Source organism: Diaphorina citri, unplaced genomic scaffold, assembly GCF_000475195.1.
Source record: "Diaphorina citri unplaced genomic scaffold, Diaci psyllid genome assembly version 1.1 scaffold984, whole genome shotgun sequence".
Taxonomy (NCBI): Eukaryota; Metazoa; Arthropoda; class Insecta; order Hemiptera; family Psyllidae; genus Diaphorina; species Diaphorina citri.
In genome coordinates this window covers 32,949-58,527 of record NW_007378415.1, presented here as the reverse complement: position 1 = coordinate 58,527, position 25,579 = coordinate 32,949, and the positions used below count along the sequence as shown (strand labels likewise).

General features: G+C 37.5%; 2 protein-coding genes and 1 long non-coding RNA gene across 3 annotated transcripts in view; 1 reads left to right on the top strand and 2 right to left on the bottom strand.

The window, feature by feature from the left end:
- LOC103513548 (substance-K receptor-like) overlaps positions 1–2,358 on the bottom strand; it is a 48,206-nt gene extending 45,848 nt beyond the window's left edge. The window contains exons 1-2 of the mRNA XM_026826716.1: positions 2,269–2,358; positions 1,652–1,776 (exon numbers count right to left, since the gene is read on the bottom strand). Of these exons, the coding sequence (XP_026682517.1) occupies positions 1,652–1,776; positions 2,269–2,358 (215 nt within the window). The remainder of the gene's footprint in view (positions 1–1,651; positions 1,777–2,268) is intronic.
- A 5,409-nt stretch (positions 2,359–7,767) lies between these two features.
- On the bottom strand, positions 7,768–8,690 carry LOC113469197. The gene is made up of 2 exons (XR_003392689.1): positions 8,353–8,690; positions 7,768–7,982 (listed from the first exon to the last, which is right to left on the bottom strand). It is a non-coding gene; the product is annotated as an uncharacterized LOC113469197 (long non-coding RNA).
- Positions 8,691–17,299: 8,609 nt separating this feature from the next.
- LOC103513546 overlaps positions 17,300–25,579 on the top strand; it is a 14,289-nt gene continuing 6,009 nt past the window's right edge. The window contains exons 1-6 of the mRNA XM_026826715.1: positions 17,300–17,610; positions 18,008–18,230; positions 18,714–18,823; positions 21,302–21,370; positions 21,855–22,189; positions 25,251–25,434. Coding sequence (XP_026682516.1) covers positions 17,542–17,610; positions 18,008–18,230; positions 18,714–18,823; positions 21,302–21,370; positions 21,855–22,189; positions 25,251–25,434 — 990 coding nt within the window. The 5' untranslated portion in view covers positions 17,300–17,541. The remainder of the gene's footprint in view (positions 17,611–18,007; positions 18,231–18,713; positions 18,824–21,301; positions 21,371–21,854; positions 22,190–25,250; positions 25,435–25,579) is intronic.

Genomic DNA, 25,579 nt, shown 5'->3' with positions numbered 1-25,579 from the left:
ACAATAATAATAATAATAATAATACCTCATTATTTTCTTGATAAGTCGATCAGTATGTGTCTATTTTATCATCAGTGTTCTCTTATAATAGGTTCTAAATGCTCGCATTCAATTCTTGTCCCTCTTTCCTAAAACGAAGGACTCTTTCCGAACTCTTTCCAACAATAGACACTTCATTTGTCATGTCCCTCGTCTAGATAATTGGATGTGTTTTACAATAGGCCGCTAGACTTTTGTCTTCCTGACAACTGAACAGAGAAATCGTTTCCTCACTCACAATTCAATGATAAATGGATTTCTCGGAGAGATAACTCGAGTAAACAGCATTTTTATTTTAGAAGAAAGAAGTAGAAGACAAAGAAGAAGGAAAAAAAGGAAATGGAAAAAGTAGGAGGAGAAGAAGACAAATGAAGAGACAAGAAAGAGAAGATGGGACATGAGATGGAGAAGGAGCAGAGGAAGAAGGTAGAAAAGAAGGCATAGAAGACAAAGACGAAAAGGAAAGAGAAGAAGAAAAGAAGAACGCAGCAGAAGGAGAAGGCGACAAAGAAGAAGTAGATGAAGGAGGAGAAAAGGAAGAAGGAGTAGTAGAAGAAGGAGGTGGAGGAAAAGAAGGAGGAGGAGAAGAATATAAGGGTGAGGGTGAGAAAAATCATTGTACAAAAGGAGGAAAACAAAAAGTTTACAATGAAAAGAGCGTAGGTTGTATTTGTTTTAACCCCAAAGGCGTGCAAAAGGTACAATAGACCTTTGGAAAGTTTTTTTGAGAATCTTGGGACGATTTTTAAAATAAGACATAGTGTTCCACAAATTTCATTATCACAAGGAATACCTTACACTTTCTACCTTTGTTACACTTTCTATCATTCGTAGTTCAGTCTCGTTCGTTCAAATTTATTAACGTGCCCAGCAACGTTTCGCGTGGTTAGTATTCGGATGGGTGACCATCCGGTCAATCGGGTAGCCTTTTCTCGGAAAAATACCCTTTTCCCGGCCCCACTCAGGCTGGACGAGGTTTCTTTCAGTAGAATAAAACCAACGTCATTAAAAACCTCTCTCTGGCTGGCTAGGGGACGCTAAACAGAGTACACTAGCGTCTGGCTGTGGGACTATAAACAGAGGGAGGAGAACAGCTAAAATTTCATTATCACAAGGAATACCTTACACTTTCTACCTTTGTTACACTTTCTATCATTCGTAGTTCAGTCTCGTTCGTTCAAATTTAATAACGTGCCCAGCAACGTTTCGCGTGGTTAGTATTCGGATGGGTGACCATCTGGGCAATCCGGTAGCCTTTTCTCGGAAAAATACCCTCTTCCCGGCCCCACTCAGGCTGGACGAGGTTTCTTTCAGTAGAATAAAACCAAAGTCACTAAAAACCTCTCTCTGGCTGGCTAGGGGACGTTAAATTGGTCTAGCTAGGGGACGTTAAACAGAGAATACACTGGCGTCTGGCTGTGGGACTATAAACAGGGAGGAGAACAGCAAACCCTAACCAGCCTAGCTAGCTGGCAATTTCAAAGGGTTCTCCCTGCTTTTAAAGAATAAGAACAAGTCCTCACGATGGTTGACTGCGGTTCAGGGCGAGCCAATTAAACATGGCTAGAGACCATCACCCATTAATGTAGAAATTATCTAAGCATCTTTTTACCTTCGTCCAAACGTGAGCACAATAATGGCAGTCGTGTTGCCGGTCAAACTCAACACAGCCGTCAACGAGTACATCACTATCAGGAAAATCTGCAGGGGCGGATCCACAGCTTCCAAACTGAACAACAACAACAACAACAACAACAACAACAACAACAACAACAACAACAACAACAACAACAACAACAACAACAAAACCTCTCTCTACCGTTAAATTCTATTATCTCTAATGTCCTACCAAGTTCCAGTCTCACAGGTTCTAACAAATTAAATCTAGTACGTTTAGTTTACACTTCCCAATACGTAATTCCAATCCCCTTAAATACCTAGTCTCATATTTTCACACTGTAATAATTCTAATCATCCATCTCCACATTTTCTAATAATTCTAATACCTTTACTCGTTCTAATACTCTTACGCTTTCCAATGCCCTCCAAGGGAAAGCAACACCTGCTGTTTTTCACTCCCGAAATTGAAGAGCGATCCACAGCTTCCAAACTGGGGTAGTCATATTCCAGGCTCTGATTCAGGAAGTTCAACAGGTCATCGGAATCGTTTCCGTGCCTGTTTGTGGTTAGGATGTCGAGAAAGTGTTTGATATTGGGGCCGGATTTCTCGTGGCCTCCTGCGGCCCCAATGTTGGCCGTGGAGTTCTTGTAGAGGTTATACATCTCGAAGATGTTGTTCAGGTCTTCCCTGCGGTTCATGGCTGGAGGAGGTCACCAAGTAATAGCGTCAAAACATTATTAATTATGTACTTAGACTAGATAACTATGGATTTTGCTTTATTTTCCAAAAAGTTATTATTCAACCTGAATTCTAAGGAGCAAGTACACTGTAGACTTTTCCCTGGACTAGGTCTCTTGGTCTCGAGAAAAATTCTACAGTATACTGGCACTGGCGCCTGAAGACCACCAACAGATCGGCAGGCTGTATATGGGTTTATCTACTTTTGAAAATCTCATCACACGCCACTAATACAAATATGACTTCGGGAATGATTAATCCTCCTCTGCATTAAAAGACAGAACGGGTTAATGAATTGAGTTTTCACATACCTCAAAGTTTAGATAAAGTTTGCGTGTAGGTAGAGCCCTCATTAGCTCGTCTGTTATATTAACATCAACCAACATGGGCTTCTGAGTTCCTGACACTTCTATTCCCACAAGCTTTCTACTTGATACCTCCCTTGAGATGACAGGTAATCATTAGTCAAGTCGAAAAATATGGTAAGTAGAATATTATATTTTGTGGATAATCCCTATAAATAATTCCTCTTTAATGATGAACACGTGCTGAGTTTATACTGCAACTTTTCGTCTACTTTTCTCATCTTCTTTGCTAGTTCCTTTAAGTCATTTTACTCTTCTCTTGTTTAGATTAATGAGTTGAAAATGTTCTGTTTTTATGTTTGAGCACTAAAATCCAAAGACAATGAATTGAGGTACCTCCTCTTTAATGATGAACACGTGCTGAGTTTATACTGCAACTTTTCGTCTACTTTTCTCATCTTCTTTGCTAGTTCCTTTAAGTCATTCTACTCTCCTCTTGTTTAGATTAATGAGTTGAAAATGTTCTGTTTTTATGTTTGAGCACTAAAATCTAAGGCCAATGAGGTACCTACAATCCTAAGAATTAAAGATAGAGATACCTAATTGTTTTCGGTCATTTAAATTGAAATTAAACGGAAAGAAAAGAGATGAGCGAAAATTGGAAAATAAAATTCAACGATGAGAGAAACAACCAATAAAATTTACTGACGGACTGCCCATTGCCCAATGTTTGGGTCTATCTAAAATTGTTCGTTCTTGTTTGGCCATTGATCATTTAATTTATTATGTATTTTATTTCCTTATGTCTACCTACAACATGAACATCAAACAATAAAATAGTATAAAAAAAAACTTTGAAAAATATACAATCCATCAGCTTTTCCCCTAGGAAATCCGCCCATTCGCGAAATATTTACGAAATTCGTGGACGCGCGAAGACAAAAAAGGTAAAAAAGATCGCGAAATTCCAAACGGCGAAAAAAATACGCGGGCCGCGGCGATCTATGCGAGCAATTTCAAACACCTCCTGTGCCAATCCCCGTGCCGATTTGCCTCGCGGTCGCAACATCACGCCGCGATCCATTGCCATTACAATTTCAACCGGTTTTTTCTGCCGAAATCCTGAGTGCCGTAAGTGTTCTACATCGTATCTCCGAAACAAACCCAAGGTTCATAAAGGTAAGACACCAGCAATTGTCCTTCTTGCCGTTCCTTCCTTTGAGGTGGTCAGCCTTCAGCTGTCCATAACCCTTGGGATCACACAAAGGTAAGACACCAGCAATTGTCCTTCTTGCCGTTCCTTCCTTTGAGGTGGTCAGCCTTCAGCTGTCCATAACCCTTGGGAACACACACATAATATTTTTGTTTGTCATTGAATAAAAATGAATAAATCTTATATTATTTTATTACCTTATTTTTATTTGACCTATTTCTTTTTTCGAATTACATAGATTACTCTTAGACTAGATAACTATGAATTTTGCTTTCATTTTCCAAAAAGTTATTATTCAACCTGGATTCTAAGGGGCAAGTACACTGTAGACTTTTCCCTAGACTAGGTCTCTTGGTCTCGCGAAAAATTCTACAGTATACTGGCACTGGCGCCTGAAGACCACCAACAGATCGGCAGGCAGTATATGGGTTTATCTACTTTTGAAAATCTCATCACACGCCACTAATACAAATATGACTTCGGGAATGATTAAACCTCATCCGAATTAAGAGACAGAACGGGTTAATGAATAAAATTGAGTTTTCACATACCTCAAAGTTTAGATAAAGTTTGCGTGTAGGTATAGAGCCCTCATTAGCTCGTCTAATTTATATAACATCAACCGGATTCTAAGGGGCAAGTACACTGTAGACTTTTCCCTAGACTAGGTCTCTTGGTCTCGCGAAAAATTCTACAGTATACTGGCACTGGCACCTGAAGACCACCAACAGATCGGCAGGCAGTATATGGGTTTATCTACTTTTGAAAATCTCATCACACGTTACTAATACAAATATGACTTCGGGAATGATTAATCCTCTTCTGGATTAAAAGACAGAACGGGTTAATGAATTGAGTTTTCACATACCTCAAAGTTTAGGTAAAGTTTGCGTGTAGGTAGAGCCCTCATTAGCTCGTCTGTTATATTAACATCAACTCACATGGGCTTCTGAGTTCCTGACACTTCTATTCCCACAAGCTTTCTACTTGATACCTCCCTTGAGATGACAGGTAATCATTAGTCAAGTCGAAAAATATGGTAAGTAGAATATATTTTGTGGATAATCCCTATAAATAATTCCTCTTTAATGATGAACACGTGCTGAGTTTATACTGCAACTTTTCGTCTACTTTTCTCATCTTCCTTGCTAGTTCCTTTAAGTCATTTTACTCTCCTCTTGTTTAGATTAATGAGTTGAAAACGTTCTGTTTTTATGTTTGAGCACTAAAATCCAAGGACAATGAATTGATTAGGTACCTACAATTAACTTTGGAATTCGGTGAAAAATTGTCTGATCCAAAACTCAAGACGGAAAACTTAAGCACCTAGGCTAAAACTTCCGAGCAGATTTTTTCCCCAGATGGGGAGTAAAGTTTCCATGAGGAGCAGAATGAAGAGGGAGAAGGGGAGGAGACGAAAGAGCAGGAGGAGAAAAAGGAGAATGGAAACGAGAAAGACGGGTAGGATAAAAAGAAGGAGGACGAGAAGGGGAAGGGGTAGAGGAAGAAAAGAAGAAGAAAAATAAGAAGAAGAAGAAAAAGAAGAAGAAAGAGAGTGTGGAGTAAAGTTTTCGCGTCGCGTGGAAGGATGATAAGAAGAGGAAGAGGAAGGAAAAAAAAGAGGAGGCGGTAAATAAAGTTTGAAAAGCCTGAAAATAAATATCATGAGAAGAAAAAGAAGAAGAAAGAGAGTGTGGAGTAAAGTTTTCGCGTCGCGTGGAAGGATGATAAGAAGAGGAAGAGGAAGGAAAAAAAGAGGAGGCGGTAAATAAAGTTTGAAAAGCCTGAAAATAAATATCATATTGTGGGAACTTCAAAACTCAGAAAGAATACACGTAGCGCGTGTTATGGGATTCATATGTGGCTTAACCGAAGTTTGAAAGTTTCAAGGATCCAAATACCGACAAGCGCAGCAACCATTTCAACCACGTTTTGTGTTGCATCCTTGTCACATTCGTGAAATACATACCAAATTTCAAGTCTCTAGATCTTACCTTTCTCGAGATATTTTGTTTACAGACAGACACACACACGGACCAATGGCTGAAACTTTGGATTTAGGCTCTAGGGACCTCAAAACGTGTTTTGACACTAAAAACTGACCATCGAAAATTTGACCCGATTACATTACTTTCCTTCCTATAGGATAAGGAAAGTAAAAATAATTGGAGAGCGAATAAAATCTCAAAGAGTCGTTTGTCATTTGTTAAAAAAACTTGTATCAGGTTTCGACTGATTTTTAGGTGGCGTGACTTTGGTGCAGATTTTACCATTCGAATTTTTACTAGCAAAATAGCAATAACCCTGCTGAAATGTCGTAAAAAAGAGTGGCAGATTTTAGTTGTTGGCAGATTTACGTATAAATTAATTTTTTTTACTTTCTATTAAGATTGATTTATCGATTGAGCCGATTGAGCTGTAAGATTTTTATCAGCTATACTTCTTCAAGCGAAATCTTATAAAATACACGTAGAAAAATAATGGACTTATTGTCAACTTGCTGTATGCAGTGTATGTTGAAATAACAGGCCCTGAATTGTCCTCGCGACGCTGAGTGCACCCCGATTAAGCCACCATCACGAGACATGCCTAGACGGCCAGCTGTCCAGAAACATGCCGTTCCGATCAGTGCTTAACATGAGTGTTCCAATTCATTGTAATACTTTTCGATGTAACATAATTAAAAAAAATTTTTACTAGCAAAATAGCAATAACCCTGCTGAAATGTCGTAAAAAAGAGTGGCAGATTTTAGTTGTTGGCAGATTTACGTATAAATTATTTTTTTTACTTTCTATTAAGATTGATTTACCGACTGAGGCGATTGAGCTGTAAGATTTTTATCTGCTATACTTCTTCAAGCGAAATCTTATAAACTACACGTAGAAAAATAATGGACTTATTGTCAACTTGCTGTATGCAGTGTATGTTGAAATAACAGCTCCTGAATTATCCTCGCGACGCTGAGTGCACCCCGATTAAGCCACTATCACGAGACATGCCTAGACGGCCAGCTGGCCAGAAACATGCCGTTCCGATCAGTGCTTAACATGAGTGTTCCAATTCATTGTAATACTTTCCGATATAACATAATTTAAAAAAAATTCGATTAAATTAGGTTTATTTTTATAAACAAAATCTTCTAAGTATTATGTATAAAATAATATTGCTATAAAAATGTTTTAGGAAATTAAAAGAAAGGAAATGTTTTAGGAAAACCCCTGAAGGCACGTCTGGGATATTGTTACAATAAAAATGGAAAATATTTAATATTTACGATTTTATTAACAAATTAAAATTTTCTTAAAAGATAAAAAAATATTTCGGTCGATGGCCTTCGTAGACTAGACATCTTCTACGTATAAATCTAGACAGTAAGACATATCCTTTATCTTTTAATTTTTTTGTTAATTTATAAAATTTAAAACTCAGTTAATATTTTTCTCAAAAAGAAAGACGAAATTAAATGTATCTAGAAGATATAGACAATTTACAAACATAAGACTAACTGTCTGGGATATTGTTACAATAAAAATGGAAAATATTTAATATTTACGATTTTATTAACAAATTAAAATTTTCTTAAAAGATAAAAAAAAAATATTTCGGTCGATGGCCTTCGTAGACTAGACATCTTCTACGTATAAATCTAGACAGTAAGACATATCCTTTATCTTTTAATTTTTTTGTTAATTTATAAAATTTAAAACTCAGTTAATATTTTTCTCAAAAAGAAAGACGAAACTAAATGTATCTAGAAGATATAGACAATTTACAAATGTAAGACTAACAAACAAGATAAAATATGTAATATTTACGAATTTGAAAATAAATAAATGAAAGTTTGTTTAACTGTGTGGATAAAATTTCAAAACGTCAATTTCTACTTGAGAAAGTCTGAGGAAATGAACGTCTTCAAGAGAAAGGGTAAAAAAAAGGAAAAGGAAATGAAAACAGCTTGTTTACTGGCAGTGAGCTGGAAAAATGAAAACGATTCATCTAGCTTTGGAATGCTCTAATATTAATTAAATAAACACGTCAAAAATTTAATTATCGTCAAGAGTTTACCTACGTAGGTATCTTGTTCGTGGATCTTTTTCTCGTGAAAATAATTTATTATTAGAATAATATTTTAGAGAGGAAAGGGGAAACCCTCCCTGTAAGACTGCAGTTCTATTGTGTAAGATTAGGTAAGATTATTCTTAAAACGTCATACGATACCTCCATGCATGAAATAAGAAAGCAACAACTTAAGGACAAACATAGAAGCTAATGAGTTTAACAGTTAACTCAACGTCGCGTCGTCAGAAATCGAAGTTGTTAACACTCCTCAAACTTCATCAAATAGGAATTGATATAAAAAATACAAAACATAAAACATACGAAAATCGAAATAATAAAATTGACAGCAGGTAAATAATTATCGTCAAGAGTTTACCTACGTAGGTATCTTGTTCGTGGATCTTTTTCTCGTGAAAATAATTTATTATTAGAATAATATTTTAAAAAGGAGGAAAGGGGAAACCCTCCCTGTAAGACTGCAGTTCTATTGTGTAAGATTATTCTTAAAACGTCATACGATACCTCCATGTATGAAATAAGAAAGCAACAACTTAAGGACAAACATAGAAGCTACTGAGTTTAACAGTTAACTCGACGTCGCGTCTTCAGAAATCGAAGTTGTTAAAACTCCTCAAACTTCATCAAATAGGAATTGATATAAAAAATACAAAACATAAAACATACGAAAATAGAAATAATAAAATTGACAGCAGGTAATGTGTTGAGTTGACCATTTCCGATCTCTTCAGATCAGATCCGTTAGGAGGAGGTGTAGTGCTGGGGTCTGGAAACAAATAGATAATAATTATAAGTAAAAACGAAGGCTGTATGGTTAGGCCAAAAGCCGTTTTACCAATGAAGAAAAAAAAGTAAAAATGTAATAACAACAATAAAATAATATTAAAAAGTTAGAACTTTCAAGGGTATACACAACACTTGGAAAAAGAAATTACCTTTTTTTTAAGTAGGCTGGAACTTACCTTGAACACCATTGTATTCCTGGCTATGTGTCTGCGGCATCACCATGGTAGAGTACGGATCATCCCCATAGTCATCTTCTATATCATCCAGAATCTCAAACGTCCTCTGCTTCTTTAACTTGGGCGTTGTCTTCAAAGGTTCCCCGGGAGAACATCTATCAGCACTCAGTATAGACTTGCTCTCAGCACTTGGACTTGGAGGGGTCGCTATGAACAAATTGTTATTCAACATAGACAGCCTGTTGGTGCCCACTTCTTCGAGAGTTTTATTGAGTAGAGATAGCTTGTTTGTTTTCAGAGACAGCTCCTCATCTGTCGCTTTATCTTTGGGAGAGGCGTATTTGAGTTTGATTGCATTGATTCGATCGAGAGCGCTTGCCTTCGTCGTTTTGACGTTATTCGCCATCGTGTGAGGGACTAATTTGGCGAGCGTGAGCGGAGATATAAGATCAATGCCGTTCCCATTCTGTATATTGCTGATGGCGTTTGGCTTTCCATTCTGTGTGCTAATGGAAGGTGTTTGAGGGATGAAATCGTCCAGGGAAGAAAAAGAAGGGGGAGGCTCGAGGTCAATGTCCTCGCTGTCCCCTAGGGGGGGCTCTTCATATTTGATCACTTGGGTTTTGAACCGCGCGTGGCGTTTGGAGTCCGGCCCTGATGACTTGCTTGATACATTCTGTAGGGAGATGAAAAGGGAGGTATAAGTACGATTTTTCCAATCGGTACTTACCAATAAATAACAAAAAAAAATTTTTGTTCCCTTCTAACTTTTGATTTAACTGGATTGAAAATGGGTCATAAAGCTCCGTTCACCCTATAAGTGCGATAATCACAACATATTTGGTAAACCATCTTATTTTGTAATGTTAGACATTACCAAGTAGGTACATAAGTACTTGGTACATGAATTCTGATCTAAGTAAAGCCTGTAGAGAGCAGACGAATATGATGATGGGGATAATGTACGTCTAACTACCTATACTTACATATGATTTCAATTTAATTTAGTATCTAGGAATGAGTTTAATTGGGCTGCGGTTACAAGGAATTTGGTAATCTGGTACTAAATCAAGTACATACGTAGTAGTATGTACTTACTATGTACTTGATTTCCCCCTTCCTTATCAAACCTACTCAGTTGGATAAAAATAGTACTTTCGTACCAACATAAAACAGGAGACTGTACGTTGTTTCCTGATAATTACCTGTGTTGATTTCAATTCAACATTTGACACATTTGACAGCTTGAGCAGTTGATCATCTGGGGGAGAAAAAGCAAAACAAAATTATGAGCTATCAAATCAGACAACTCATCACATAGCTTTGAAGTAGGTAAGCATAAAACCACGGGTCACAAAATTGTGTTGTAAAAGATGATCTTTCTACGTCAGGGTTTATACGCTTTTCCCGGAATGAAATTCCATGACTATTCCATGACTTTTCATACCACACCTTTTTCGGAATATTTAATTTTTAAGTAGAAACTATTGGTGAGTACATCCTGTAAAAATAATATCATGTTGATTTTATTTATTTTTTTATCCGAATGAAAGGTATTATATCAGATAAAAAAGTCAATTGTTAAGGCACTGTAAGAAAAAGACACCGTTTTGGAAATGAAAGGAATCACTTTGGCAGAAGGAAATACAAAAGTATTTATTTTTACTCGTAATTTACAAGCGAGATTTTGCACTTGCCGATAATATGACCAGAACAAAAACGAGTTTTGCATTTCTGCTCAAGCGCACAACCTCGAAATAAAATTGGGAAGTGAAACATGAAACACTCTGTATATAGTGTATATAGATTGACTTTTGAAACATATAAGTTGTCGAAAAATTAGCATAAACAATAACGTACTATTCCTCTACCATGTAATAGAAAATACCATGTAATTATCAACAAAAAAAGGAGACATAAGATGGAACAAATTTAATTTTTAAGTAGAAACTATTGGTGAGTACATCCTGTAAAAATAATATCATGTTGATTTTATTTTATTTTTTATCCGAATGAAAGGTATTATATCAGATAATAAAGTAAATTGTTAAGGCACTGTAAGAAAAAGACACCGTTTTGGAAATGAAAGGAATCACTTTGGCAGAAGGAAATACAAAAGTATTTATTTTTAGTCGTAATTTACTAGCGATATTTTGCACTTGCCGATATTATGACCAGAACAAAAACGAGTTTTGGATTTCTGCTCATGCGCACAACCTCGAAATAAAATTGGGAAGTGAAACATGAAACACCGTGTATATAGATTGACTTTTGAAACATATAAGTTGTCGAAAAATTAGCATAAAAAATAAGACTTTTTTCCAGAAAAATAGGGTGGAGGTACCTAAAAATCAGTAAGATTACCCCTTCATTTAAATAAAATATGCAATATGTAGAACGTTTAGGAATATGAGGGGGAATGCGCAGCAGGCCGTTTTTCGAAAAAAAAACTTGATATTTAATTTGAACATTTTTAATTTTTGACCGGCTGACAAATTCCATGACTTGTCCAGGTTTCCTTTATATTTTCACCATTTTCCACGACTTTTCCATGACTTTTTGGCCGATTTTCGGATTCCATGACTTTTCCAGGTTTTCCAGTTTTTCCAGGTCGCGTATAAACCCTGTACGTTTGGTTCGAATAGTACCAACCAGCAGAATTAGCACATTGAATGCACTAGTTCCTCATGGATCACTGAAGATAAAAAAACATTAGGTGGGCTGTACTGATTACATTTTCAACCATTTTCAGGCAAAATGTATGCAGAAGATAAATAAATTTCCAGCTCTACTGTACATGTTGCCTAGTAGAATAAGTAGAGCTGGAAGTACATTGTACCTACACTTGTACATATGAAGAAGGTACCATAATATTTCGGACCAATTTAGGCAGTAGAAACAAACAAATAAACAAGGCAGCGTATTGGGTATGCAATATTACATACTAAGTAGGTACCTACTGCAAAAAATAGCATGCATTCTCGAGAACCTGCCTACACTATCGTATTAGCCATAGACATCTATCTCTACAACATGCTCTTGAAACGTATGGCCTGGCTTCCTTATTGGGTTTATAACACGGAGTAACTTTATAGACTCCTAATAAAACACGATAAACACAAATACACATGAGTAAAAAAAAAATTGGGCTGAATTTTTTACTGTTCAAAAAGATTGCTAGCCTAGCTTTGTTGGTAGCGCGTCTGCCTTGTAAGCGCTAGGCCGCGGGTTCGATTCCCGCCCGGGGCGGATTTTATGCTGAACGGATAGGGTTTTTTCTCGGAACGGCTGACTTTCTCCTATCCTGTCTTCCTTCTCTCTTCAATTTCGGGACCTCAGAAGTTACAGTTCCCCCTATCAATCAAACCTCTTGAAAAAAAAAAATCAACCCTATATCAAAAATAGGTAGGTACTAACCTGGGAATATTGGAAAAGTACTAGACAATCTATCCCGAATTGTTTTGCACGTGAGTGTAGGGTACTCTAATAACATAGACTCGACTTGTCTCTAAGTCTAGTAGGAAATATTGGGTGGGCAGGCCAGAGACAATTATGTTATCTAATAAGTCTCATGCTATTCTAAGATTGTAGATTATGCCAGCAGTGCTGTGTCTGATGGGCGACTTGATACTTTGAAATTTTAAAATTAACTTGAATGATTTGACTTCAACATGCAAAGTAGATGGGTAGATTTTCCCACCCTTTACTCCCTTTCCTCTCCTCCCTCCCTTCCTGCCTCCCTCCCCTCCCCCATCTTTTTTTTTTAACTATCACAATTACAATGTACTTGCTTAGGTACCTACTTAACTACATTAAAAAAAAACACACACACACACACAGCTAAAATTGAACCAGCCCAATAGACAACTCAAGCAACACCACTACAAATGGCATGATACAATTAATCTACCTGGGGAGTGCAGAATTATTCATTAAAAGAAAAAAAAAAAAAAAAGATCATTAGAAAATATATGCCATAAGCTTGTAGACTCAAAAGAAGAGCAGGGGTTAATGACTCCCATGGCTAAATTAAAACTCGTCTCTTTTTAGTTAAACAAATAATAATGATCCACTTTTCATCTTTTCAGATTGAGCTGATACTAACAGCAGGTAATCAAACCTGTGACCTGATCACTGGATTCACCAAGTTTCAAACCTACATCTACTATGCACAGTCTCTCTACCAGATTGAGGAATACAAGAAAGCTCTTCACATCTACAAGAATGCTCTCATGTTCAAAAAGTCCCTCCTTAAAGGCAAAGGATCACCGAAGGCAGCTGAAACTCCCAAGGATTTTATGAGTGATACAGGTAAACTACTTCCAATGGAGCAGTTGCAAATGGGTAAAAATTATTAATAAAAGGTTGATTCCAACGTAAAAAGTTGTAAAAAATCCGAATCTGAGGTCAAAACTCCAAAAAAGTAACTTTAAAAGATCAAAAATTCAACTTTTAATTGCCATAATGAAAAAGTTCAAAGAGTTGTGACATCAGATTTCACAGTCTCTCTACCAGATTGAGGAATACAAGAAAGCTCTTCACATCTACAAGAATGCTCTCATGTTCAAAAAGTCCCTCCTTAAAGGCAAGGGATCACCGAAGGCAGCCGAAACCCCCAAGGATTTTATGAGTGATACAGGTAAACTAGGTACTTCCAATGGAGCAGTTGCAAATGGGTAAAAAATATTAATAAAAGGTTGATTCCAATGTAAAAAGTTGTGAAAAATCTGAATCTGAGGTCAAAACTCCGAAAAAGTAACTTTAAAAGATCGAAAATTCAACTTTTAATTGCCATTCTAATGAAAAAGTTCAAAGAGTTGTGACATCAGATTTCATGTCAAAATGTGCAGAAACGCTTGCACACAAACAAACGCAGCGGGAGTCATAAATTATGACATCATTGCCTACGGGAGCGTATGCCGTGACATCAAACTTCACAATTTACCGGTATTTTTTAAATTCCTCAGTGGTTCAGTGGTTGGACTTTGGATCTGGAGGTTGGTGGTTCGAGTCCAAATAGTCATAAAATTTATCTAGATGTAATGATGGGGGAACAATATTTGTGACAAGCTTTTAAGTATGCTTAAGACAATTAATAATTCCATTAGGGAACCAGTAGCTAACTTTGCATCTGGGTGCTTTGATGTTCTGCCACAGAGGTGATTGACTGCAGGCTGATCTACTTAGTATGCAATTATGCATCAAGCATGCAAGTAAGTAGGTGCATAGGTACTCTGCATATAGGTAGCTTCTGGGTAGTGAGTCAGAATGCTTCTGTTCCTTTTACTTTCACAATATTAAACTTTTTTGTCTTTAGTTTTAAACCTACAGATGAGGGCTTTGAAGAATGCTTCTGTTCCTTTTACTTTCACAATATTAAACTTTTTTGTCTTTAGTTTTAAACCTACAGATGAGGGCTTTGAAAAAAAAAACTGCCTACTAGGTAAGTACTTAAGTAACAATAAGGGTACTTGTGCAGAAGTCATGTCCGTGGAATATGACTACCAAAGGAACTGGCACAAACAAGCAGTGACCAGTGTTATAATAGGGTTAGGTTAAATGCAAGAAGGAGTTTTCACAATTAGAGCAGTGATTAGTGTTATTATAGGGTTAGGTTGAATACAAAAAGGAGCTTTTCTTTTCCACAGACGTGACTTCTGCATAATTACGACAATAAGTAAGTATGTAGATGGCTTTTCTGACCCTTTCTGGTCTTATTTATTTTGATTTGATTACCTATGTAAAAGTACCTAGGTAGGTAAGTAGAGTACCTACCTAACTACTAAAGCATTTGCCTAACTAGGTAGGTATAATGTACCTACAAACCTTATTTAAGTATGAAGAACTAGTTATAAGTACCTACGTAAGTAGGTGATACTTACTTGCATACCTACTGAACATTTTACCAGCACCCAGTTACCTGACCTTACTTTCTCCCTTATTATTTTGTATTCAAAGTCTGTAGGTACTTCAATAGGAACCCAATTTGAATTTGATAAATTTAGAAATCAGACCAACATGGGTTAGCTAAATTTGCTCTCTGAAGTATGAAGTCACAAGAACATAATTCTAGGAGTAACATGCAAGCTGTCAGTAGAAGTCAAGTACAAGTAAATTTTATACTTAGCCATCAGTAGAAGGAAATTCTATGTCAGATCATAAAATCAAGCTTGAATTGCTTTGGGTTTTGTCAACTTTATTATTATACTTAGCCATCAGTAGAAGGAAATTCTATGTCAGATCATAAAATCAAGCTTGAATTGCTTTGGGTTTTGTCAACTTTATTATTACTTAGTTTACTCAAGAAGGCTCATTGTTGGCACCACAATCTGAGTTCAAATTTAATTTAAGTTTAAGTAACCCTTGGATAAATCAATCTAATTGATTAGACTAAAGAGTTAGGGAAATTCAGGCTGGTATACTTCCTGTTTAGTCCCCTGACCAATTCCTAGATGCAGTCCCTCTTTCAATCCTAAGGAAAAAAAAAAAAGTTTACTCAAGAAGGCTCATTGTTGGCACCACAATCTGAGTTCAAATTTAATTTAAGTTTAAGTAACCCTTGGATAAATCAATCTAAGTAATTGATTAGGCTAAAGAGTTAGGGAAATTCAGGCTGGTATACTTCCTGTTTAGTCCCCTAACCAATTCCTAGATGCAGTCCCTCTTTCAATCCTAAGAAAAAGAAGAAAAAAAAAACACATTTTTTATCAAGAAGTTCTTATCAACTTACCAGTTCTCTTCATAATAGGACATGTACATATCAGTGTCTCGCAAAATTTCCTGGAATTCATCATCGATAATGTTATTCTGAGTCATGATAATACAACGGAGGCTCGGAAATTTGAATCCCAATATGAGATTATTAAAGAGCTACACAATCACTTTAAAATATTTCTAGAGTTAGCTGTTTGAAAAACTCAACTTTTACTTGGCTAGGGTTATTGAACAAAGACCAGCTTTGGCACAGAATGGTAAGTAAACCAATGTGAGAATTTCCACTTGTTTCAAGCAGTACCATGCTCTGGGCTCTCACACAAAGTACACATTTATAAAGCTATTTCATAATAGGACATGTACATATCAGTGTCTCGCAAAATTTCCTGGAATTCATCATCGATAATGTTATTCTGAGTCATGATAATACAATGGAGGCTCGGAAATTTGAATCCCAATATGAAATTATTGAAGAGCTACACAATCACTTTAAAATATTTCTAGGGTTAGCTGTTTGAAAAACTCAACTTTTACTTGGCTAGGGTTATTGAACAAAGACCAGCTTTGGCACAGAGTGGTAACCCAATGTGAGATTGTGAGAATTTCCACTTGTTTCAAGCAGTACCATGCTCTGGGCTCTCACACAAAGTACACATTTATAAAGCTACGTTTTACAAATTCACTGGTAAAATTACAAAACTTTGGACAAAGAACTACACTGCAAAGTACATGAGTTAAAACACGGGGACATCGAACCTAATCTACTTTCGCCAAAGCCTTGGAATCTCTTGGATTAATGGATTAGAATTAGATTTGGATTTGGATTCCATTCAAGATTTTTGATAAACTTTAAAGAACAGTGTTGCCAAATGACAAATGAGCTTCATCAAATAATCGTATTTTTATGCTCCTCTTCAAACAAAATTATGCTCAAAGGTATAGGTATCGAAATTTATCGCACACAGACAAGAGGGGTTCATTCGATTGTATTTGGCTCGGTCCCTTAGCACGGAACCAGCAACTTAATTTTCCTCAGGAGTCACGAATAAAATACGAGTAGGTACTTACATACCTAACGTAGGTACCTACCCATTTTACCTAGGTACCTAGTTTTCTTTTGACAGCCTGAAAGCTTGGCTGGTAAAGCGTCTGCCTCATAAAAGCTAGGCCGCGGGTTCGATCCCGGCCCAGGGCGGATTTAATCCTGAACGGATAAGAGGTTCATTCTCCGAACGGCTGACTTTCTCCTATCCCGAAATCGAACAGAGAAGGCTGTTCAATTTCGGGATAAGAATATATTAGCATTTTCAATTAACCTTATCTTTTTTTTGTCGTCCCTTCGATAAATTGATAAATTTCTACCTTGGTTGCCCCTGCTGAAGCATAAATTTACGGGAGCATAACTTTTCAGATTATTACATTGGCAACACTGTACTACTGTTGAGAAGATAGCACTCGTCTCCCCACTTTGCAGACAGGGCGGACAAAAGTATAAAATGTTTTCCGCGGTCACAGTGGGTATCTTTCCCTTGTGTTGAAGTTTGGTCAAACTTTTTTGGTAACCCCTACTTTTGCAAAATCTTATCCGTTAGGTACTTACCTAATCCGTTTGTTCATCTGTTTCTTTTTAATGATTAATCTGCGATTTGGATTTGACTTTCCCTTTATTTTCCGATTTTTCATCGTTTTTCCTTTTCCTTTTTTCAACTTTTAATAAGTACCTATTAAATAGTTAATTTACCTCTTACCTCCGTTTATGCGTTTGAAAGTTGACATCTGTGTACAATATTCACTTCGATACTCAACAGGAACCATTATTTTTAATGATTTAAAATCCTACTTCCTCTGCTTATTTGGTTCCTTCTTCAAAGATGAGTACCAAGTTTGATCAAATCAAACAATTATTTGACAACCAGTTATACTCCAATGTCATTTCTTTGGTAAGTTGAAGTCAGTGGGATGTATCTGTGTGGTAACCTTGCAATGTACCCACTTGGAAACCTCTGCAATTCAGCAGACTAACCCTGGCTTTACAGATTCATGATAAGAGGCACTTTGAGCTCCCATGGAAGTTTTGGTCTGTTCCACAAGCAACTTGACTCTCTCCATTTTTCACTCCATGCACAGGAAATACATCTTCCTGTGTTAGGCACTCCATATTCAAGGAGTGGGGAGTGCAGAATTATTCATTAAAAGAAAAGAAAAAAAAAAAGATCATTAGAAAATGTATGACATTAGCTTGTAGACTCAAAAAAAGAGCAGGGGTTAATGACTCCCATGGCTAAATTAAAACTCGTTTCTTTTTAGTGAAACAAATAATAATGATCCACTTTTCAGATTGAGCTGATACTAACAGCAGGTAATCAAACCTGTGACCTGATCACTGGATTCACCAAGTTTCAAACCTACATCTACTATGCACAGTCTCTCTACCAGATTGAGGAATACAAGAAAGCTCTTCACATCTACAAGAATGCTCTCATGTTCAAAAAGTCCCTCCTTAAAGGCAAAGGATCACCGAAGGCAGCTGAAACTCCCAAGGATTTTATGAGTGATACAGGTAAACTACTTCCAATGGAGCAGTTGCAAATGGGTAAAAATTATTAATAAAAGGTTGATTCCAACGTAAAAAGTTGTAAAAAATCCGAATCTGAGGTCAAAACTCCAAAAAAGTAACTTTAAAAGATCAAAAATTCAACTTTTAATTGCCATAATGAAAAAGTTCAAAGAGTTGTGACATCAGATTTCACGTCAAAATGTGCAGAAACGCTTGCACACAAACAAACGCAGCGGGAGTCATAAATTATGACATCATTGCCTACGGGAGCGTATGCCGTGACGTCAAACTTCACAATTTACCGGTATTTTTTAAATTGATTTATCTTGGGCTCTAGAAGTTGTAGAAGAAAAAGAAAAATTCCGTTGGTCCTCATTTTTCCTGCTCTATGACTGCAATATCACCCAAGTAAGCACAACTGATTTGATTACCTATGTTTGATTACCTATTTGATTACTTATTAACACCTCTGTTACTTGTCCCCAGACATAAAATATGAAATGCACCTCTGCTACCAGAAGCTAAAAGACACAGATGAGTCATTCAACATTCTCACCTCCATCCCGGGTAAACAGAGAACAGCAGAAATCACCCATCGATATGAATTTCCCATTTTTGGTGCTTCCCCTATTGGCAGGAGAACATGGAAAAATGAAATTTTGAATAGGCCATAACTCCGGCCCTGATTGTCGGATCGAGCTCAAACTTGTACCAGAGTACTACGTTCCTTAAGACCTTTGATATGATGTATCACAAACAGGGGATTCTTATTTAAGATTTTAAAGTTGGCCCCCGTTTCAAGTACTTCGCGAAATTTTTCGCGAATCGCGATATTGCCAAAATATCCGCATTAAAAATCAAAAAGTTACGGGTTTTTTTGTTTTTCGAAATTTCAAACAGGCTTCGAGAAAAACAATTGAAGCATAAATTCTGGGACACCCTGTATATAGGTCGGTAGTCAGTGAAGTAGAAGTGAGTAAATTTATAATTTGTGTATATATATTTCTGTAAATACAGTCTGATTGAATTGTTAAATAATATGAATCTTACGTATTCTTGAGAGTTCATTGCAACGGTCAATACATTAATTAGACTTACTTTATCATGGACACTCGTTGCTATCTTGAAAGCCCGGGAGAGGTTAGGTAGTAGAACAGCCGCGGTAGACAGTAATAGTACACAGAAAAAAGACGGAAGAACACGCGAAGACCGAAGGGTACGAAAACGAAACGTTACACAGAACTTACAATAAATTAAAAATATATACCGAATTTGTCACAAAAACGTTAAAACATTAAAAATCCCTAATTTTCGAACACTTTGTTCATAGTTCATGGGTGTCGTTTTCAGCTCGTTGTTGTGCTGGAGATGATGCTGGTGTTGTTGTTGTTATTGTTGTGGTTCTCTCAGCTGTTTTCCTCTTGTAAATGCCCGCCAGTAGGGGGTCCCATATACGGTTGACTTTGATTGTCGGATTACTGATGGTGCACTTATTGTAGGTATACTTCATGTATCAGTATCAGGCACCATCAGTAATCCGACAATCAAAGTCAACCGTATATGGGACCCCCTACTGGCGGGCATTTACAAGAGGAAAACAGCTGAGAGAACCACAACAATAACAACAACAACACCAGCATCATCTCCAGCACAACAACGAGCTGAAAACGACACCCATGAACTATGAACAAAGTGTTCGAAAATTAGGGATTTTTAATGTTTTAACGTTTTTGTGACAAATTCGGTATATATTTTTAATTTATTGTAAGTTCTGTGTAACGTTTCGTTTTCGTAGGGAACTCTAACTGCTGAGGTCTCATCATTGTGAAAGCAAAGAGAGAAGGAAGACGGGATAGGAGAAAGCCAGCCCTTCCTAGAACTAACATTGTCTTTCTAGGACACTCTAGGCTAGGATAAAGTTTGCCCCAGGCTGTGATCGAGCCCGCGACCTACCGCTAGCAGGCGCGCTACCTTTTAAGCTAACTAAGGTGGTAATACTTATTTCTAATTCACACATTCTGGTCATTTTCTAATTTTCAGGCAAACGATATTGAGAAACTACAGAATCGAGGTTTGGACATTTTTTTATGCTCCTCTTCAAACAAAATTATGCTCAAAGGTATAGGTATCGAAATTTATCGCACACAGACAAGAGGGGTTCATTCGATTGCATTTGGCTCGGTCCCTTAGCACGGAACCAGCAACTTAATTTTCCTCAGGAGTCACGAATAAAATAAAATACGAGCAGGTACTTACATACCTAACGTAGGTACCTACCCATTTTACCTAGGTACCTAGTTTTCTTTTGCCAGCCTGAAAGCTTGGTTGGTAACGCGTCTGCCTCATAAAAGCTAGGCCGCGGGTTCGATTCCGGGCCAGGGCGGATTTAATCCTGAACGGATAAGAGCTCTTAGGATAAGGTTCATTCTCAGAACGGCTGACTTTCTCCTATCCCGAAATCGAACAGAGAAGGCTGTTCAATTTCGGGATAAGAATATATTAGCATTTTCAGTTAACCTTATCTTTTTTTGTCGCCCCTTCGATAAATTGATAAATTTCTACCTTGGTTGCCCCTGCTGAAGCATAAATTTACGGGAGCATATTTTTTCAGATTATTACATTGGCAACACTGTACCACTGTTGAGAAGATAGCACTCGACTCCTCACTTTGCAGACAGGGCAGACAAAAGTGTAAAATGTTTTCCGCGGTCACAGTGGGCATCTTTCCCTTGTGTTGAAGTTTGGTCAAACTTTTTTGGTAACCCCTACTTTTGCAAAATCTTATCCGTTAGGTAATCCGTTTATTTATCTGTTTCTTTAATCTGCGATTCTGCGATTTGACTTTCCGTCTTTCCCTAGTTTCCCTTTATTTTCCGATATTTCATCGTTTTTCCTTTTTTTCAACTTTTAATAAGTAGGTACCTACCTATTAAGTAGTTAATTTACCTCTTACCTCCGTTTATGCGTTTAAAAGTTGACATCTGTGTACAATTCACTTCGATACTTAACAGGAACCATTATTTTTAATGATTTAAAAGCCTACTTCCTCTGCTTATTTGGTTCCTTCTTCAAAGATGAGTACCAAGTTTGATCAAATCAAACAATTATTTGACAACCAGTTATACTCCAATGTCATTTCTTTGGTAAGTTGAAGTCAGTGGGATGTATCTGTGTGGTAACCTTGCAATGTACCCACTTGGAAACCTCTGCAATTCAGCAGACTAACCCTGGCTTTACAGATTCATGATAAGAGGCACTTTGAGCTCCCATGGAAGTTTTGGTCTGTTCCACAAGCAACTTGACTCTTATTCTGTGAGTGTTTCACATATTTTGAACAGGGTATTTGAACACCTCGATTCAAAAGACAATCCGCCCATTCATATCTTTGGCGGACTCCATCTGTGCCGCGGATTTAAACTCCCAAATCCGCTGACTTATATTTGTCATCCGTGTGTGAACCGCGCCTAACCCACGCACGGATTACTCCACATCGCATCCACCCACAAAGTGACAAAGTCTGCCGCTTCCGCGGACAACCCTCTCCCTCGCCCCCATCTTGCCTCACAAACCACCCGAATGGAAATCATGCACCGTCAATTCTACCATCCCACCCCGCCTTCGAATCAGTTCCACCACCCACCGTCCGGCTGGTACTCCAACCCGTACTACCACCAGCACCAAACCACCCCACCCTCCTTCCTCAGCTGTATGCATGAGACGGCAGACCAGCCCCAGACATGGACCCATCCGCCCCACCACATGTTCCAGAACGACTGGTTCCCGGACACGCCTAGCTTTCAGAATGATGTCAAAGAAGAGCATGTCTTGTCGTCAACCCCAAATACGATTTCAGGCAGTGAGATTTCGGCCTCCCCCGGACCGCCAGCTGGCAGTGTGACAGATCAGTATAACGCAAGCAATAACACACCGCGCAGTCCGTATGAGTGGATGCGGAAGTCTTCGTATCAGCCGCAACCTGGTAAGTGCGCAATGACAATACGTTACTGTCCGGTGATTAATTTGACGCATGCCAAATATTTGTCAGCTGTTACATAAATTGGTTAATTACCTAGTTTCTTTAGTTTTAAATCCAGATTTTACACCTGCACGAACTTTTTTTTATATATAAAAAGCCATACAGTTTGATTTAACTAGACTAGACTAGACGAACTTACTGAGAGTATGTAGGTGCTAGAACAACTTGGGAAATTAAGGACCTCTAGGTGCTTTCAGTACTTCGCCCCGATTGTGTACAAAATTGAATGAGCAAATTTACTTCGTGTTAGGCATGAAACATGTTTGCTCAGTTTTATCAAAATCGGACCAATCGCTCGGGATTCATGGTGAAACACTGAAGGCTAACTAAAAGAACAATAAAATTGTGGAGTTCAAACTTAGAACTTGCTCTTCGATGGTTAGTGATGGACAGGATTTTGTTCATCACGAAGAAGTGCTGAAATCAGTGGCAAAAATGTGGAAAGAGCTTTTGAGCTTTTTGAGGTGTAATCAATCAAATAAAATCATGAATTCTAGTGTGATACCCACCCGACTACGGCGGAGGTTGCTTTGGGTGAAGTAAATCTTGCGTACATAATAATAAAATTATAATCTCGCCGAAAGACGGGACGAAATCGACATTCAGATTAATGATGAAGCTTTTGTGTAATTTTGACACAAGGGAATTAGTGGATGTGACAGAATTACAGGTCATCGCTTTTTGTACTGCTTTTGTATAAAATCTGATTAGTGGATGTTACAGAATTACACAATACAATTATTGCATTCAATTAGGTTTTTTGGAGGATGTGATGTTGTGATGCAATAACACAAATTTAATACAACAATCTATTCTTTCATTTAACCAGTGGATTTACAGAATTACAAGATACTACGGGTAGGTAAAGTTACAATATTATACATTGTATAATTGGTGGATGTGACAAATGCACGATTCTTTTTTTCCCATTATTAAATTTATTACAAGTTTTAACTTACAACATGTTAATAATTATTATTTAGATAATCACCTTACTACTCGTAGATAAAGATAGTAAAAATAATATGGACCTCAATAGATTATACCTACAGATACAGATAACTTACCCATAAAAAAAAAAACTGAAAAGCCAAAACGCATCATAAATATTGCTAATATTTTGACATAGAGTGCAATAAAATGGAATTCCAGTCCTAAACATTTCGAGAGTCGCCAAACAACATTGGCAAGAACCTTCAAATGATGTTCTAGACACCCTTTCATAATTCTCTCTATTGTTGTGGGCATTTTGGACCAGGTTGTCTCTCAAGCCTTTTGTTTTAATGTTTTGGTCATTTTTTTCTAGTGCGTCTTTTTGTTTTATACCTGCGATAGCGAAGGGTTTGTTGAGTTGCGGCTCTTGATAGCTTGAACCACGTTTGTAATAAATTCTGTTCAACATGGGATTTTTGAAGAAAGTAGGTAGGTACTAAGAACCTTTGTTGCCTGAAAATACGGGGTATCGCAGGCCTGTTTCTGCGTTCCATACAGAACTTCACTTTTCAGAAAAAGCTATACCTTCATATTGTAGAAGGAAAATTTTAAAACCCAACCGCGCCGCGGTGGTCTAGTGGTCAAAATACTCCTCTGGTAAACAGGAGAGCGTGGGTTCAAACCCAAGCGTGGCGTGGAACTCTTTAGTCCAATTTGAGCAGTACATATAACTAAACACAATTCTGGTTGTTTTTCTGTAACAAACGAGAGCACCCCCCTGCCAGCCTAGTTAGCTTGGAAGGTCGCGCGTCTGACTTCTTAGCGCTAGGTCGCGTTTAGATTCCCGCCCGGGGCGTATTTTATCCAAAAAAGATAGGGTTCGTTCTCGGAATGGCTGGCTTTCTCCTATCCTGTGTTCCTTCTCTCTTCGTTACAGTTGGGAATATTGGACCATGAATATTGCCAGAGATCTTTTATGAGTTTATGGATGAATGGTTTAAAGTCCTCTGGAGAGCAGAGTTTAAGAGGGGGGAGAGATGCGGAGGGATTGCGCGCAGCTCTGTCTACAGCCTCATTGCCCTGGATACCTGTATGTGAGGGGCACCACAGGAAGGCCAACTGTTTGCCATAACACAGAAGATCTGTCCAGCAAGAATGGATTAGGGAAGGGATTGCGCGCAGCTCTGTCTACAGCCTCATTGCCCTGGATACCTGTATGTGAGGGGCACCACAGGAAGGCCAACTGTTTGCCATAAAATCCTTTTAGCCCTTGTTTTTTTCATTCTCTTTGGTCTTGTTGTTTTTCTTTCTTCCTTCTTAATTTTCTTCTATATGTATATCTATTTTTTTCCTGGTTCTCTTGGATATGTAGATACTAAGCTATTGAGTACTGCAGTTGATTTAATGTAGGTTAAGAGTTTTGCTCAAAGTCCGACACATTCTTCGTGACCCCTTCATTTCCTTACTGTGCATCAATATCACCAACATTAACCACTTAACTAACCATTCCATTGTCAGTATTTGTCACGATTCGATAATAATAATAATGCTTACCCATCGTGAAATACAGATTTGGAAACGTCATGCCATGCAGCACTTGAACAGTTCCAACTTTCCACAAAGAAATGGACTGTAGGTAAGTATGTACCTACTCGTACGAGTACATTATGATCGTGAAGGACGATGTGTTGAAACTGTTGAAAGTTAAACAAAGTTATTGTTGTTGATGCTTTGTTGAACTTTTCATTTGAAGTTTCTGCCTTCCACGTTTACTTCTCTTTATTTCAACTTGGTCCCATATATTTTGTTCCCACTTTAATACACAACAACTTGGTTAGATTGTGGAGGGTAGGTTTTCAGTCCTATCTCAAAAGATAAACATAAGATATTCCATTCTGTTCTATTTTCCCCTTAATCTCAAAGCTTGTAATCTTGAAGTTTTTATTTTTATTATTTGTTGTTCTCAGTAAAAAAAAAAAAAGTCAAATTTTTTATCATAAGATAAGAGCATAGGAATCCTAGGTTCTAATAAGTTTTTCTTCTCCCCCCCTCAGGGTTAATGCCTGGATCCGAGCACATGCCCATATGTATGCCAAGGAATATAAGCAAGCTATTCACACATTCCGTCAACTAGAAGAGGGCACTCCATTCAGTAACAACTCCAGTCTGCTCATATCCCTAGGAGAACTGTATTATTTGAGCGGAGACTTCAAGAATGCACTGTTCAATTTGAAAAAGGTAAATTCATCTGCGAAAGTTTTGCTCAAGGGCCCTTCTTGATAGCTGAGGCCAATTCCTGGGAGTTATTTTAGAACTAACCTACTTATGTACCTATGTACAAACATGTTTTTTTTTTTTTTTTTTTTTTTTTTTTTCTTTTTTT